Source organism: Nomia melanderi, chromosome 4 (genome assembly GCF_051020985.1).
Source record: "Nomia melanderi isolate GNS246 chromosome 4, iyNomMela1, whole genome shotgun sequence".
Lineage (NCBI taxonomy): Eukaryota > Metazoa > Arthropoda > Insecta > Hymenoptera > Halictidae > Nomia > Nomia melanderi.
The window spans coordinates 2,191,938-2,208,906 of NC_135002.1; the positions used below are offsets into that span (position 1 = coordinate 2,191,938).

The 16,969-nt window shown below is 41.0% G+C and overlaps 3 protein-coding genes across 11 annotated transcripts in view; all 3 read left to right on the plus strand.

Moving 5' to 3' along the window:
• The window catches only part of Picot (putative inorganic phosphate cotransporter protein picot), a 42,421-nt gene extending 33,919 nt beyond the window's left edge, over positions 1 to 8,502 (plus strand). For 5 of the 7 annotated variants that reach the window (XM_076366855.1, XM_031979677.2, XM_031979675.2 and 2 more), the window contains exons 2-8: positions 1,269 to 1,459; positions 2,205 to 2,447; positions 3,129 to 3,216; positions 3,797 to 4,023; positions 4,178 to 4,327; positions 4,607 to 4,981; positions 5,396 to 8,444. In XM_076366855.1, coding sequence (XP_076222970.1) covers positions 1,301 to 1,459; positions 2,205 to 2,447; positions 3,129 to 3,216; positions 3,797 to 4,023; positions 4,178 to 4,327; positions 4,607 to 4,981; positions 5,396 to 5,581 — 1,428 coding nt within the window. In that variant the 5' untranslated portion in view covers positions 1,269 to 1,300 and the 3' untranslated portion in view covers positions 5,582 to 8,444. Of the gene's footprint in view, positions 1 to 1,268; positions 1,460 to 2,204; positions 2,448 to 3,128; positions 3,217 to 3,796; positions 4,024 to 4,177; positions 4,328 to 4,606; positions 4,982 to 5,395; positions 8,445 to 8,483 lie in introns of those variants that run through there. The other 2 variants (XR_012998407.1, XM_031979674.2) reach the window with 2 other exon arrangements.
• A 165-nt stretch (positions 8,503 to 8,667) lies between these two features.
• Positions 8,668 to 10,230, plus strand: epsilonCOP (coatomer subunit epsilon). The gene is made up of 3 exons (XM_031979672.2): positions 8,668 to 9,148; positions 9,302 to 9,790; positions 9,870 to 10,230. The coding sequence occupies exons 1-3, from the start codon at positions 9,053 to 9,055 to the stop codon at positions 10,176 to 10,178; spliced, it is 894 nt and encodes a 297-aa protein (XP_031835532.2). The 5' UTR covers positions 8,668 to 9,052; the 3' UTR covers positions 10,179 to 10,230.
• A 1,129-nt stretch (positions 10,231 to 11,359) lies between these two features.
• LOC116428200 (poly(A) RNA polymerase gld-2 homolog A) lies at positions 11,360 to 16,946 on the plus strand. 3 transcript variants are annotated; one of them, XM_076366843.1, is made up of 12 exons: positions 11,360 to 11,511; positions 11,909 to 12,055; positions 12,133 to 12,535; positions 12,611 to 12,792; positions 12,860 to 13,143; positions 13,334 to 13,502; positions 13,584 to 13,727; positions 13,804 to 13,932; positions 14,004 to 14,193; positions 14,273 to 14,388; positions 14,461 to 14,591; positions 14,680 to 16,946. In XM_076366843.1, the coding sequence occupies exons 3-12, from the start codon at positions 12,177 to 12,179 to the stop codon at positions 14,737 to 14,739; spliced, it is 1,764 nt and encodes a 587-aa protein (XP_076222958.1). In that variant the 5' UTR covers positions 11,360 to 11,511; positions 11,909 to 12,055; positions 12,133 to 12,176; the 3' UTR covers positions 14,740 to 16,946. The 3 variants fall into 3 exon arrangements, with proteins under 3 accessions (XP_076222958.1, XP_076222957.1, XP_031835401.1); XM_076366842.1 differs by having other exon boundaries at positions 12,144 to 12,535; XM_031979541.2 differs by having other exon boundaries at positions 11,505 to 12,055; positions 12,144 to 12,535.
• The last annotated feature ends 23 nt before the right edge of the window (positions 16,947 to 16,969 follow it).

Genomic DNA, 16,969 nt, shown 5'->3' on the forward strand with positions numbered 1-16,969 from the left:
CAACATCTAGTAAAAATAAAGCGTCATTCGGTTTCGAAATTGAATCGGTAGCGCGATCGTCTGCCATTTGTCGGGGTTTCTGCAAAAACCGGTTAAGTTTTTAACATCGGCTCGCGAGGAGGAGACCTGTGATAATCGCAATGGTCCCGATTTGTGTCGCAATTATCCAGTGTCCGCTGTATCGGTCTTTCGACTGCAGCTCGCTATCGGAGCTTATCAGAGCTATAATCAGAATACCGAGAACGGTCCGCTAAGAGCGAGAGATCTGCACCTGTATCGGCGACCGTACAATCCGATCGCGTCTGCTATTATGATCGATGAATTGCCCGCGAGGAACGAGCTAACGAAGTGTCACCGCGTTCTCGCTGCCAGATACGCGTTATCTTAGTTGACAGTGGCATCATCGTCACTTTCCCGACGCTGCCTTTCGGTTGTGCAATCGGCGAAGGGTTGAACGGCGACCGGCCGCGATGGCTAGCCCTTGGCAGTCCTCGAGTCAGACTCGACATTCTATTTTATTGCAACCTCTACCTGTTTTAACAATTTTTTCTGTATTTATAGTATCACAGTTGTACCATTTAAAGGTAACATTTCAATGACTCCCAGATATTCTTGAATAAATAAACAGAGCGTCATATTAACCCTTTGCACTCGAGAGGCGTCTTTCAGTTGCCACCTGATTCGACGCAGCAAACTTATAAAATTTTCAATTCAATGTTAAACCGTGTGCAACGTATCAACGCATAGAACATCGAAATAAAATAGTTCTGTCCCTTAACTTATATAAAATAAGCAATCGCGTTAGTTGCGAAAAATATCGTTGATATTTGGTCAGAAAGTGATGAATATCTTTAATGGAAAATATTGTCGAGTGCAAAGGGTTAAGCTACAATCGAATCAACTATCATTGAAGTGAACCTGAAAGTGAGAAACCAAGAGCACTTCGGACCGCAAAGGGCTAGACCGAGGAACGTGATGGTCTAGTCTTCTTTTTCCATCTCGATTTATTTGTCGGTATCGAACTCGTTTGTTATTTTATTTCTCTACTCGGAAGATTCCTTTTCGAAAAATACGTGTGGAAACGAAATTTGAATATCTTAGTGAAACCTCGATTACTCGGTTAGATATTCTTTTCCCATGTTGATTTATTTGTCGGCACAATAGTTCGCGATTCGCCGAGTCGGTGTTAGCGATCAAAGTTCCAAACGAAACGTATCGTTACGGAGATTACCAGGCATGGAGCTGACGACCGATTTCCGATGTTTCAGGGTTACTGGGATCGCGCCACATCGTCACCTTCATGCTTTTCCTGGGCATGGCGAACGCCTATGTGATGAGGACCAACATGTCCGTGGCGATCGTCGCGATGGTGAACCACACAGCCCTCAGGGATACAGACGAGCACGATGTGGTGACCAACGAGTGCGGATACGATCACAACATAACTGCCGCCGCGGCTGTAAGTCCCAGTGATCTTTTAATAAATCACTCTAAATTGTTATAGACAATTTGTTAATGAATAACGTATCTAATGATTAGGATAAATACGAGTTGGTATTTAGAATGAACAAATTGAATCAGGCTTTATTTCCAGATAAAATTTACACTTCATTTAAAGTTCTGAAAATTTACAGAATGGTCATGATTGCCGCGAGAAATTATTTATAAAATTTGAAATAACTATTAACTCTTTGCACTCGAGAGATTTGACCGAACGAAATGATAAAATTTAGGATTCAATATTAAATTTTCTATAATGTATCAATACATGGAACAGCAAAATGAAATAGTTCTGTGACTTAATTTATACAAGGTATTTCTTAGTGTTAGTTGCAAAAAATATCGTTGATGTTTCATCAGAAAATAATGAGTATTTGTGGAGAAAAATATTCTTGAGTGCAAAGGGTTAACTGTTATTTATAAATAATTTGAAATGAAGGTTAAAACTTTCGCAAGTTGGAATTACGAAATAAATGTTTCCAGAATAATGAAAACTCTATTTATATGCACTATTGAATAGAAACAATGTTATCAACATTTACATTAGGTGATATGAATGTGCCACTGCTATATATAATATATATTGAGTATGTCAGATTTTTTTCACTATTTTTCCAAGATAAACACATTACTACATACAGAATTTCGTCTAAAAATTCAAAAGAAAAATTTCATGGAACTTAATGGGTCCATTGCTGTTGCAGAGCCACAGCGACGGTGACTTCCCGTGGGACAGCACGATGCAGGGTTACTTGTTGAGCTCGTTCTTCTACGGGTACGTGATCACGCAGATACCGTTCGGCATACTCGCGAAACGGTACGGGTCCAAGTACTTCCTAGGCGTCGGCATGCTGATCAACTCGGTGTTCGGGCTGTTGGTGCCTGTATCGGCGAGGAAGGGATACTATTGGCTAATGGGGGTTCGGTTCATCCAGGGTCTGGGCGAGGTAAGTTGATCCTTTTCTCTCTCGATCTTGGAACGAATCGCGGGACAAGAAAGAGCGAATGAACGTCAACCTGTTCACTGGGGCGTGGCCTCGAAAAACTTCGACGAACCGGAGACCGCGGAATCGTCATTCGTCATCGGCTAATTGAATTTCCCCGTTTAACCCTTTGCGCTCGGAAGTTTTTCAGTAGAAATATTTGAACAGCTGTCGGTCGCGTAAATTTCACCAAAAGTATCAAAATCGTCCATTCTACTTCAAGCAGGTTTCATTCGAAGACAATCCATTGATAGCGAAACAGTGACACTTTGATCCGTGGATAACGATCACCATTGATTGCCAAACTAGTCTAGAAATCTTCAGTGTTACTCGTCATTGCACGGCAAGGGGTTAAAGCGGGGAGATACGCGTATCGCGGAGCGAAGCTAACAGTAATAACAACAAAGTGAAGCGAGTAAGGGTCACGTAACGATTTCCGTTAATTGCCGTCACTCGGGAAAGGAATGCGAGGCGACCGGCGTGAGTCACGATCTCCCCTCCCGGTGAACAGGTTGAACGGAACAAAAGAAAGAAAAAAAAGAAAAGAAAAACACTAACTCGACGAAAAATAAACGTGATGTGTGAACGCTTTTTGATCGTTCGGGTGTATTTCCTGCCCCTAGGAATGGATTATCCCTATTGCAGGGTCCAATTGTGCCTTGCACGCACGCGATGCTGGCCAAGTGGATACCGCCGAATGAACGCAGTAGGATGGGAGCCTTCGTGTATGCCGGTAAGCTCGTTCGCTGCCATCCTCGGTACCGATCTTCGAGGCCCTAGTCCTCCTTTCGCCGCGCGAATCCTTCTCCGCCGTTCTATCGCCTACCGCGGCCCACCGATGGAGCCAAACGTGTTCGCAGGCTGTGGCCGGATCGATGTTACCCGCGACACGCCTCTATTTCTCTCTCTATCTCTCTCTATCTCTGTCTCTGTCTCTATCTCCCGTTTTGTTTCCTCGAGCAGCAGGCATGTCCAAGTCGTAGGGCTCTCGCGAAGAGCCCTCGGCTGGCTCGAGAGCCAGACGGAGCCGAGAAAGTTTGAGAACGCTGATTCTCCCCAGCATGCGACCCTTGGATCTCCGAGAGGGCGTGGCCTCACCTACGGACGACTCTTGGACCTCCGAGAGGGGGCGTGGCATCCCCACCATGCGACTCTTGGATCCCCGAGGGGCGTGGCCTCGCCGGCTAGAATCTTTGGCTCTCGACTCACCGAAAATCTGGCTCGAACGCCGGCTTGACCATGCCTGTTGTCGACTATGCTACCTTCGTGACGATTCTGTGACTTATTTGTATTTTTTTTCAACCGCGACACAGGTGCTCAATTCGGTACGGTGATATCCATGCCGTTGAGCGGAATTCTGTCCGAGTACGGTTTCGACGGTGGCTGGCCATCGATCTTCTATGTGTTCGGAGCGGTCGGCAGCCTTTGGTGCATCGCGTTCCTGCTGATGGTGTACGAGGACCCGGAGAGCCATCCGCGCATCGCCGAGGACGAGAAGAAGTATATACTGAGCGCTCTGTGGGGCAGCGCTGGAGCTTCGGTGAGTATCGGCTGGTCGACTTGGTCTGCGTTGACAGACTCGAACGAGACGAGGCTCCTCCCTTGCACGATGGATCAGCCTCTATGTATTTTATTCTACCGCCCGTTCGATTCGCTAATCTGGGCGTTCCGCGACGCTCCTCCCATCTGTTCAGTCTCCTCCAGTGCCGTGGCGGTCCATCGTTACGTCCTTCCCCTTCTGGGCTATCTTGATCGCTCACATGGGCCAGAACTACGGATACGAGACCTTGATGACCGAGTTGCCGACTTTCATGAAGCAGATACTTCACTTCGACATCAAATCGGTAAGCTGTCTATTCAGGAACCCCTAGTTGCACTGCGTTACTCGATCACAGCCAAAAGTGGCTCAGAATTGAACAGGGCAAGGATTGGAAGAAAGGCGTGTCTAGACTAGTTCCGCTGTTACTACTGGCCGAGCGCCGGGAGTGGGCGTGTCCCTGCCCCTGTTCACTTCTGAGCCACAGGCTAGGATGACGTCAGTAACTGTACATGATCCACCCTGTATAGTCAACCATCATCTTGATGGTGCAACGGTCATGATGAACGTCACATACTTGTTTCAGAACGGCACTATCTCCTCACTCCCGTACCTGGCCATGTGGATCTTCTCCATGGTAATCTCGCACGTGGCTGACTGGATGATCTCGACCGGCAAGTTCAACCATACGTACACAAGGAAAATCATAAACAGCATCGGCCAGTTCGGGCCGGCGATCGCATTGATCGCCGCCTCGTTCACCAGCTGCAGCTCCTGGCTGACGGTGACGATCCTGACCGTCGGTGTGGGCTTGAACGGTGGCATCTATTCCGGATTCAAAGTGAACCACCTGGACATCTCGCCGAGGTTCGCCGGCGTGCTGATGTCCTTCACCAATTGCCTGGCGAATCTCGCCGGTCTTCTCGCCCCTATCACCGCCGGATATATAATCGTCGGAACGGTAATTACTTCTGTCGTTCGTCCCATTTCGATCCTCTAAGCCAGACGAATCCCGTCGACGGAGTTCGGCGGAGATGCCTGTACCAGGGATACTTGGTCCCGTTTACCAGGATTTATCTAGGGAGCTGTAGAGTGTTATTGCGTCATGAGTACTGAGATATGGTTGTAGGTGGTTGCATGTGGTGTAGTGTCAGGGTAGAAGTTTCAAAAACCTGATGTCTTGAGTTTGCAGATGCCTAAAAGCAGAGTACCTTTTTTTAGACCTAAGACCAATCCTACTTAGCACCTATCTGTCATTGAAAACATACAAGCTCTAGGTACTCCAGGAGTCGATTCAAGAGGACGCTACCTTTGTCGCAGAGTTTCAGGTTAGCATGTGCCAGTGCGTCGCGTTAACGGATTTCTTTGTTCGCAGCCGACGCAGGCGAAATGGAGGCTGGTCTTCATGATCTCTGCGGGCGTGTACATCGTGTGCGCGATCTTCTACATCATCTTCGGCTCCGGGCAGAGGCAGTCGTGGGACAACCCGGACAAGGACGAGGAGAGGCACGAGAAGCAAGGCTTGGAGCCTGTGAAGACCATATCGGAGACGCAGCATTGACAACGCGTCCGGCCGCGCGACGGACGCTCGTTCGCCGTTTCTCTCGTTCTCTCTTTTCCTCTTTCATTTGCTCGCCTCATCCGTGCCACCTTGCCGTCGACTCGACCGCGAGGGACCCGCTCGTTCGAGGAGACAACACGTTCGCTTCGAGGGCGTCCATTCCTATCGTGTTCGTGCGGATCGCGCGAATAATTCGTACATCGACAGCTTAACGCCGTCGACAGAAGCGTCGACTCCGCGTTGGAGAACGCGGGTTGATCCGAAAGACGCCTTACGGACCATCAAACGTCGAACAGCTCCTCCTGAACGCGTCAGCGTTGCGCTCGGAGGACTGTCTTATTGATTCGAGTCAAGCGCCTGGTTTCTACGCGATATTTAAATGGAATGAGAAATGAGCGAAAGTGTGTGCCAGAACGTGCGTGCGAATATACGTGTCGCGGGGAGCAGATAACGGAGAGACAAAGAGAGACAGAGAGAGATCGAGGGGGAGAGGAGGGTCAGTGGAGGGTAGGAGAAGACAGAGAGTGAGAGCGAATGAGAGAGCGAGAGTGAAAGAAGCGGATAAAGTGAGTGAGCGAGTGAGATAAGCGAGTGCAGATTTTACATTTTTATATAGCGTCCCTTTTCCTTTAACGAACACGTTACGTGCCTTACGACCGACAATGCCAGAACAAAAAAACGATAAAGAACCACCGGAGGGGTTCCCCGAAAATCGGAGGATTCCGTTGGACGGGCGGGTCTCTTCCGATCGAAGCGGGCGCCGGCGTCCCTCGCGCGGCGGCCCGAAGAACGCTCGACGATCGTCCCGGAAGCCGAAGACGAGTCCGGTAGCAGCAGCAGTATTAGAGCAAAATATCCTCGCGTTCGTCAAGCCCTCCATCTTCCGTCACGCCCTCGTCCGCGCGCCGCGCGTTTTACCGCAACACAACTGCCATTTTGTATTGTACAACTCGACGACGAAGGGAATTATTTTTCGATCAAACGAGAGAGATAGAGAGAACACGGTTCTCTCGGTCCACGATCTCTCGCCGACGGGGGAATCATCGTGCCGATCCACCTCGGAGAAAGCTGTTCGCACGGGAAACGGCCGCGCGCGTTGCCAATACAACAATGGTTTTATACATACTTGTAGATATTTCCACGCGTATTCTTTCTACTAAGTTATTAGCTGTTAGATGAATCATTTGCTCCTACTTATTTATACGACGTGTACAAAGCGAAACATAAGGAAACGAAGGAAAAGAGTGTTTCAATTACGAATCGTATTGAAATCCGAGGGTAAAAAAAAATAAGGAAGAACATTCGAAAGGAAATGATTTACACCTGCGTAGTGGAATGCATTTTTCTCTTTTCTTTAATTATAATTGTTGTTGTCACTATTATTATTATTATTATTATTATTATTATTATTAATTATTATTAATTATTAATACTACGTAATATTATTATTATTATTGTTATTGTTATTACAAATTATCATCTTCATCGACATCATAACGATCATCGCCAATCGTGTCATTTATATTATTGCCATCGAAAGGAATTATCGTCATCTTCGTCATCGTCATTTGTCATCGTCATAGTGAAAATAATTATCACCGTTATCGCGCGACCGATATCTATCTAAATGCGTTACCGAATCACCTTGTTACTGCAGGGGTAACACCGTTCTTTTCTTCCATGAAGACGGACAGACCGACAGACAGACGGACGTACAGGAAACAGAGAGAAACAGTTACGAGTATTCTTTTTCTATCCGATCTTACCGCAAGCGTGTCGCGTGCCCTCGCGGCGTCCTGTTCGACGCGACGCGTTCCGCAGTACCTGCGTTCTTCTGTGATCACGTGCCAAGGAAGTGCCTTCCTCATTTTCTCCTCGAATGCTACCATTGTCGTTCTCGTTTATTTTTTTTTCTTCTATATTTTTTTTTGTTTTTTTCTTTCTTTCATTTTTTTTTCTTTTTTCTTTTTTTTTTTTGGTGGCTGTACCGACTAAGTTGTGAAAGCCGAGCGCGTTTTAATCTTCAGTTATGCGAAATTGCGTCACGATTCCAGCCTTGTCTCTCGCGGAATCCATGCACGCGTGTGTACCGTACATCCATGTAAATGTATATGTATATGTATGTATATATATATATATATGTATGTAATTTATCACGACGACCGTGATGCAACTATCTTGTCCACCGCCGTGTCGCGTGAAAGATGGCACGCAGTGAAAAGTATACCTCCTTGCCGAAGATTGTACAGCGAGTTGGAGAGAGTCGAAAACTCTCGGGTCGATATTTTTTTATAAACATTTATGATCGTCGCGCGTGGAGCGTACAGAGCTGTGCGCGGAAGCGACCACGATCTTTGTTGCGATCCCGAGAGAGAGCCGTATTTTCATGGTTAAAATTAGGAAATATGTGATAATCCACGAGTGCAGGTATAAATAAAATGTTTCAACCATCAACGAATATAACTCGATCTTCTCACGTCCGATCCCTTTCCGTGTACCGACGCGGGGATTACCTTCGGCGTAATCGAGAGAATTTTCCCATGTTTATCCATAGAATTTTTCTCCTCGAATTAAAATGCAGCCCCATAAAAAAAGAATTGTTGACGTAATTAAAATACCAAAAGGACGTCAGATTTAGAGTCTAAAAATTTCGAGTAGTGAAATTCAGAGATTTAACCCTTTGTACTCCAAAAATTTGTCACTGGAATATTCGATTTATTTTTATAAGATATAGATATTTTTTTTAATTAATTTAACGAAGAATCTATGCACAAAATAAGGGGAACAATGGTATTTTATCAACAGATTATTCTAGACTTAATGTTAAATACGAAATTTTACAATTTTGACGCAAAGGGTTAACTTTTAATGTACGCAATTATTGGCCCGAATATACTTTCAGGTACGAGTGATGGCAATAGAAAAGAATAGCTATAGGTTTCCCATGTATAATTGTAAGAATGAAAAAAAATAGGAAGACATGACCGACTAGCAATTGGATTTGCCAGTATAAACAGATTTGGCAATGTCACAAGTAAGTGTTTACATGACGTCGAAATTTTATGGGGGTCTCTGTCTGCTCATAGATGGCGCCACGTGGGTAGCATGCCGTTGATATGAACCAAACAAAATGTTATTCGGACAATCTATGATTAAGAGTTATTCGAGTAATGTTTATTCAGAAAGACTAAATAAACTAATGTTTAATCGTCGTTTTTAATTTTCTTTATGTTTCTATTCGGTTGTATACGTAGCTTCTAGCACAAGTTCACATTGGTCCACGTGTATGTACCATGTGTTCGTTAAATGACATATAAAGCAACAAAATAAATTATGATCGTTTGAAAATTAATTTTATCCATTTCTGACGACTGATTAATTAATTTAGCGATAGCTCAGAATTGTTGAAAAAATTCATATATTTGAATTGATGCATTCGTGAGTTAAGTGGCATACAATATAGAACACAATATGGCCGCGGACAAGATAACTCAGCTTTTTGGCGTGAAAGACAATTTTCTCATCGGTAATTATCAAGAATGTATCAAGGAAGCACAGAAGCTGAAGGTTCGCGATAATTTGATTATTACTTTGAATATCTGTCTTCTTATGTATAGTTGAATTCGATGACTGCGGTTTCTGTCAGATTCTGTCACGTCAACGAGAATCTGTCATCACTGATTCAACTGGTCGGTTAATAAATATGATTTTTTATTGCAGCCGTCTACGCCAGCAATGGCCGTAGAACGAGATGGGTACCTTTATCGCGCGTATATAGCGCAGAGAAATTTCCGAGTTGTACTGGATGAAATAAATAGTTCATCACCGGCAGAACTTCAACCCCTCAAAACATTGGCGGATTACTTTGCCAACCCCAGTCGTAGAGAAGCTGTACTCACAGAACTACAGGAGGCAACTAATAACATCGATTACAATAATTACAATCTTGTAATCGTTGCTGCTACCATTCATTACCATGAGAACAATCTGGACGCTGCACTTACGATACTTAAGGATGCAGAGCATTTAGAATGTCTGTCATTGAAGTTAGCAATCTATTTGAAAATGTACAGAGTGGACCTCGCGAAAGAAGTGTTGAAAACTATGCAAGCAATAGACGAAGATTCTATTGTAACCCAACTGGCTCAAGCGTGGTTAAATATTACCACTGGTGCGGATAAACTGCACGAGGCTTATTATATACTACAGGTATATGGAGATAGTTTACCTAGACAAGGTATTTTTCTTGAATTATTTCATTTACCGATATTTCTCTATTTCATTATAGGAAATGACAGATAAATATTCTCGTACAACTATGATGCTGAATGGACAAGCTGCCTGTTTCATTGGACAAGGCAAATACGAAGAAGCTGAAACCGTCTTGCAGGACTCCCTTGAGAAGGACAGCAATAATCCGGTTACTTTGATCAACATGGTTGTCCTGTCTCATCAGTTAGGAAAGCAACCAGAAGTTGCCAACCGTTATTTGAGTCAGTTGAAGGAATCACACGCAGAACACCCGTTTGTCAAAGAATACTCTCAGAAGACGTCAGAATTCCAAAGACTAGTGAAGCAATATTCCGTGTGTGCCTAAATATACCGTATTGTATTAGATGAATTGATAAATTTACCTGTTTCTTACTTCACCCAATTTATTCATACATTTTCCGTTAGTCCATTCCCATGAGAAGAGCGGAAAGAAGTAGACGTTCTGAACATGTATGAGAAAAGATGAAAAAAGATAATATATTATTAGTGTCTGTTACAAAAGAATTCGATCTGTTATTTTAATAATATAAATGTGTGAATCTGCAAATTGAATCATCGTTTAAGTTGATCGGAGCGTTGGCTGGCGGCCAACGAGGGAGGTAAAATGTTGCACGGTGCTGCCACGAATTCCCCTTGTACCCTCGCCATCTGACGTCGTGTTCCGTAAACGTGTAGTGTCAAGCCAAGAAACGTCTATTACGTGCAAGAATTCGAAAATTTAAACGGACAAGTCTCGTAGTTACTTCGAATGCGTTAAAAGTGTCAAGAGCCTCGCCCAAATCCCAAAGACGTGTTCGTCGCGAAGATAGTAGACTTAACGACAAGACTAGCGAGACACTGTGATCCATCGAAATCCGGCGGGAGATACGATTGCAGCCAGCCAACAATTTGAAACGTCTTCCTCTCAGTAATAGCGCGGAAACGAGAAGGAAATGTGTAGTAACTCTTTTGGCAAATAATTCAAGATCATAATACGGATCATCACAATATGGCGACACGAAATAGGTAGGGGATTATTCGACGTTAACTATCATCTAGGATGCAATGAATTTTCTAGCAATCCTTTCTTTCGTTGATATATCGAGATTTCCGCTACTCCCAGTTGTCCCGTTCGGTCCAAAAAGTCGGATTTTTTTTTCAAATTATTTACGAGTACTATTTTGAACATTGATCATTCAGGTAGATTTTTTTTTTTCACACACACACAATACGCTTTGAATATAACCGATCGTTGTTCCTCGTGTATGTTTACAATCCTGATCATATTACATGAGTAATAAGTTCGAAATAATCTTCTAATTATATAGCGTTACGATCTTGGTTTCACGTAACCTTAATACACAAACACGCAAACGGATTTTTATGATGTACACACTGATCATGGATTTCTCGCTGATCCATTAAATTCTGTGCTGGAGTTTAGAATTTGCCTTGTTTTTGCAGGAACGCACTTCGTAAATTGTGAAATTGAATGTTACACAGGGATCTTGGAAAGGAGAACTTTTAGCATACCACTTTGGCTCTTGAACAAAAGCACTGTTTATAATTGGGATTATACAGCAATAAGAGCAAGACACAATCAGAGAGACAAGTCTATGTATATTTGAAATAATTTAAAGTTACAAGGGAACGAGATGCATTAAAAAAGGAGATACATGGTTCATATTTAGTTTTTTTCATGAGTGTTATCAATTTATATATTATTTATTCGATAATTAATGAGATACATATATATATATATATTTAATAATTTATTTTCTTTACTGTTATTCGTAAGTAATAAAAAAAAAAATATATCTACCATTAAAGGAAAGTATAGGGAAAAAAAAGGAATTTATATATACATATTAATTAACTTTGTTTTGTGCTTTTGAATATTGTATAAATTAATCTAAATAGCGTTCAGTATATTGATACTTTGCTCTATACATTGTGATAGTTATCCTGTTAAAGGTACAAAATTCTTCATAGATCTAAATAATATATTTAGCAGCATTTTGTATATTTACTTTGACTATGTATCACACTGTGTATCCGCCACAAATAATGGTGCAGATAATGGGTGGCCAACAGGCGAATGGACAGTGTCCGCCGCTTCAAACACATGCAATGCACATTCATGGTACAAGTGCGTTCCATCATAATGAATGTACAAAGTATCGTCCTGATACTTGTACACAGAATAAGCATCAATTGATACAGGTATATTTTCACATGTACAACTTCTGTAGATATCTTTGGCGTTTAATTATTAGTCACACTTCTTAAAGTAAAAGCAGCATTCTTACAGACAGGATCTTATCCATTGGAATTATTGCAACTGATGGGTGTTGAAATACCTTCCCTGCAACGTATAGAATATGTGCAGTCTAATAGTGGCACACCTTTAGGAAATTGGCAGAGGCGTATAAATACACCAAATAATTCACCCATTGTACCATCTCCACATATTACTTTTAGACCAACCAATAATGGTTTGATAAAGAAATCAAATTGGTATAGCAGTAAACTTGGTAAAAAAAGTTCCTTTAAAGAATCATTCGGAAACAATGAAAAATATGGCAGTGATAGTGGCTTTAGTTCCCGTTCACCTACACCGAATAAATATCAAGTTGATAGTAGCCAAACAGAAAGCTCGGATGAACGAGATTCTATAATTTCTTCTGTTGAACAGAGTATGAAGTATGTGTAACACGTAAAAGAAATTAATATAGTCCTGTAAATATAATCTTAAGTAATACACATTTCTTTTTACAGCAAGCCACAGAAACTTCATTCAAATAATATTATAAATAGTAATAGAATAGTACAGTATGGTGTAAATTCAAATACTCATCAGTTTTATCAAAATCAAAGACCATTTAACTCTTATCCTACCGCAATGTCAACCTCTAGGCCCCAGGTACAGAATTATCAGAGTAAAAGAAGATATCATTCAGGTATGTACATGTCTGTAACGATTGTAACATTTAGTCATGTTTATGTAATGAACAATTATATTTGCAGGAAGGAATAGCCCACCATCACAGAGAGTACAACGAAGCAAAAAATATGTAGGATTGTTGTCGCCAAATTATAGTACATTTCCTAGGTATGGAATCGCTCCAGATCGATTCCTCGCTAGATCCCATTTAGTAGAAGTAATTCGTACGCCCGACGAACTGCTCAGTGGATCGATTTGGGATAATCTTTCCAAAGATATTTGGTCAAAGTTTATGGTAAATCAACAGACTGAAACTGTATACAGGAACAAAATGATGTTGTGGAGATATCTGTATATTTACATTAAAGTAATTAATGTAGCTTTTTACGACCCACACGTACCGACCATCAAAATAGTTATTTACTCCCCTTTAAACGCGAAAACAATCATTACTCACAAGTAATCAGAGTAAAATGTACAACTGTTTTGATCGTCAGTATTTTATTACCTAAACTGGTTGGTGTATTAAGATTCGAACATTCGATAATTCTGTTTAGACTGCATTTCCAAAGTATGGTTTATTTTTGGTTGGGTCTACGATGAATGGATTTGGATCGGATAACAGTGATGTTGACATGTGCCTTTTAGTGAGGCATACGGAGATGGATCAAAGAATCGAAGCTATCGGGCATTTGGAACAAATTTTGAAATGCCTGAAGAGATGTGGTATGTCGAAATGATAAATCTCTGCTAGAACTGGTCAGTGTGAATTTCAATGTAAATGAAGTAACATTTTCCTGCCAACAGAGTTTATAGAACAGCTGGAACTTATACAAGCAAAGGTACCAATTCTAAAGTTCCACGATTCGATACAAAATTTAGAAGTGGATTTAAACTGCAACAATGCTGTCGGTATTCGGAACACTCACTTGCTGTACTGTTACTCTCGGAGTAAGTTTCCTATGGCTAGCAAAAGGTATCTAATTCAATATAAGACAATTCGTTCAACCTTTAAATATCCTTACAGTTGACTGGAGAGTGAGACCGTTAGTTCTTGTGGTCAAACTTTGGGCACAGTGTCAGAATATCAACGACGCGAAAAATATGACCATATCAAGTTATTCCTTGGTTCTTATGGTTATCCATTTTCTCCAGTGTAAGTGTACTTGCATTTTATGATACCATTCCAACAGGTCCCATGCAATTCAAATGACTCATTCGTTTCAGGTGGTGTTAACCCTCCCGTGTTACCTTGTTTGCACTCTCTCTACGAAGGTAAATTCACACCGCACACGGATATTCATTGCATCGATATGCAAGAAGAATTAGACATTCCAACTGCCGTATTACGGCCAAAGAATCGGCAGTCATTAGGGGAGCTTCTAGTTGAATTTTTTAGATATTACGTTACATTCGAGTGAGTATGAATACGTCACTACCGTTCATTTGTTTCAGCGAGCAAGTATAGTATTAAAACCAGTGAAAATCTTAAACAGTTTCAATCAGTATGCGATATCGGTGCGATTGGCTAATAAAATTCCCATAGAGGAATGTCGCAGAGTGAGGTCCTACAAAAATGATCCACATCAATGGAAATACCTGTGCATCGAAGGTAAGTATATCATGATAAACAAGAAATCATCTCTAACCGATAATTAAAATAATAGATCCACTCTATCCACAGAGCCATTTGATCTAACCAACACCGCAAGATCGGTCTACGACCCAGACGTGTTCGCGAGGATCAAACGTGTGTTCGATCGAACCTACCAGAACTTAAAGGAACACCACGATCTGGCCAGGATATTCGTGAAGGTGGATTCAGCTAGATCCTACACCGTTACGTAATTTTCGTTTGCAGGCTAGTACAGAAATGTTAATTAGTTAGGGTAATTTTATATAGGGGAGCAGTTTATTTTTGCAATGGGCCTCGATCAACGTGACCGTGAAGCAACTCGATTGATAATCCTTGCCACACTGATGTCCGAGAGCACATAGTGTGGCAGTCTGCTACGCTTATTTCGGGCCGACCCGCTCGTAATCTTGTGATAATCTGCGCTTGCGTGCAACGGCTCACCTGTTGCGTTTCTATCATCGAATTCTTTTCTCGTTTCGTTCCCGTTCTATTTGAATTTTCTTTTTTAAAATGAATGTGCAATGCCACTTTGTTTGTATACGAAGCGAAAGAAAGAAAGAAGGAAAGAGAAAAAGAGAGAGAGAGAAAAAAAGGAATTGATCCTAAAGAGGTCATTAGTTTACGTATCAGAAATTCTTCCTTGAACGAGCCGTGCAATATTATTATTCGTAGTTCTCGAGGAAGACCCTTGGATTAGAAATTGAAGGTTTGACAGCGTTCCTCTCGTACGAACATCCGTCGATCATCTTTGGAGTTTTGTTCAGTTCGATTTCGATGTGTCCTTCGCGATGGAAATTCAATGCTCTTTTTTTTTTTGTCGTCGAGTACATATAAGAACATGGTGCCTTACTTCATGCTGAATACAATGAAACTATTTTAGTTTTCCACGATGATTGTAGCAAGGAAATGAGTATTATTAGCGTAATACGTCGGGGGGATAGATTCAAATTTGAATGTAATCAAGAACGACACGTCAATGAATTTTCGTTGGAACCAGAGAGATATTCATATACACACAAAAGAGGTACTTACTCTTAATCGAATCTCATTATAATCGAAAAATTTATATTTAAAAAGGAATGGAAAAAAAAACTTTAAAAGGGTGAAAAAAATAAAAAAATTATTGTTCGAAGGAAAATAAGAGAAAATTAACAAAAAAAAAAGAAAAAAAAGTTTAAATCAAGATCAAAGTTCGACTTCAATCCACTTGTCCGGTTCAATTGTTGAAAGCGAGAAGAGAAAAAAAGAATTAAACGCCACGTGCCAAAGGAGGAAATAAGTTTCGTCTTTCGCGAATAACAATTTAACCCTTTGCACTCGAGCGACATTTCATTGAACACAACGAAATTGTAAACTGAAAAATTCAATATAAAACGTCGAATCATTAATCCTCTATGGGCCGAATTTTGTTTGATTATAATAAAATTGATGCAGTATGAGATTAATAAATATCAACGTATAAAATTAATTATTTAATGTCGTTCGTCATTTTGCAATAAAAAATTAAATCAATCTAACCCGGTATATTGATGACTTCAAAGTCACACGAGCCTATAGAGGGTTAACAAGTAGAAATAAAACAACTCTGTCCATAATTTATGCAATATGTTTATGTAAATTGCAAATGATATTAACACTAGATTTACTAGATTTATTCTAAACTTTATCCTGTTGTTTCTAGAAAATTAACTTCAAAACTAGACTATTGTAATTCGCATAATTGCACGAATCAAAATCAACTGATACTAAATAAATAATTAAAAAACGCAATATCCGTCAAATTGTCGGGTTCATAAATCTAGTGTTAATATTCCGTCAGAAAACAATGAATACTTGTAACAAAAAACATTGTCGAGTGCAAAGGGTTGAACAGCCTACTATATTCTTTTCTACGAAAACAAAGAAACAGGAGGGGAAAAAAAATAAAAATAAAAATAAAGAAATGGGCCGATGAAACATGCATTTGAGAAATCTGAAGAATAGACTGAAAGGTGAACTGTGAGCTAATAAAAGGAAAAATTTCAGCGTTATATTCTAAACTTGTTATCCAATAAGTGAAGTTCCTATTTTCAATGTTAAAACGTAGGCTCTCCGTTTTGATTCCGTTTCTAGTCTCTCGTCGACTTATAGTAATAACCCGTTCAACGATACTTAGAAAACGAAAGGCTGTGTTGACAGTATAAAAAAAGGAAAAAAAAAAGATTGTTAACTAAAATATACCCGTACCGCCGGGCCTGCGCAGACGAGTCCGAACGGTACAATTTTCATTTTCGAGCACGAAACCTCGTCTCTGAAGAATGATTTTCTCGTATAATTTATTTCTCGGATATCGTTAATTAGGCCCGGCATATTTTTCTAATCGATAATTTACCCGTTTTTATAAAAAACGCGACAATTAACCGAGAAAACAACCTTGTTACCTATTTCCGAATGGTCAATTCTATGCACACCTAACGCCAAAGTTTAAAGTAATAAATATATAACAGACTTTTGTAATTTTCATTTTGCTGTTAAATAAAAAATATTTATATACATTCACGTGGTCCGTTCGTCCGTC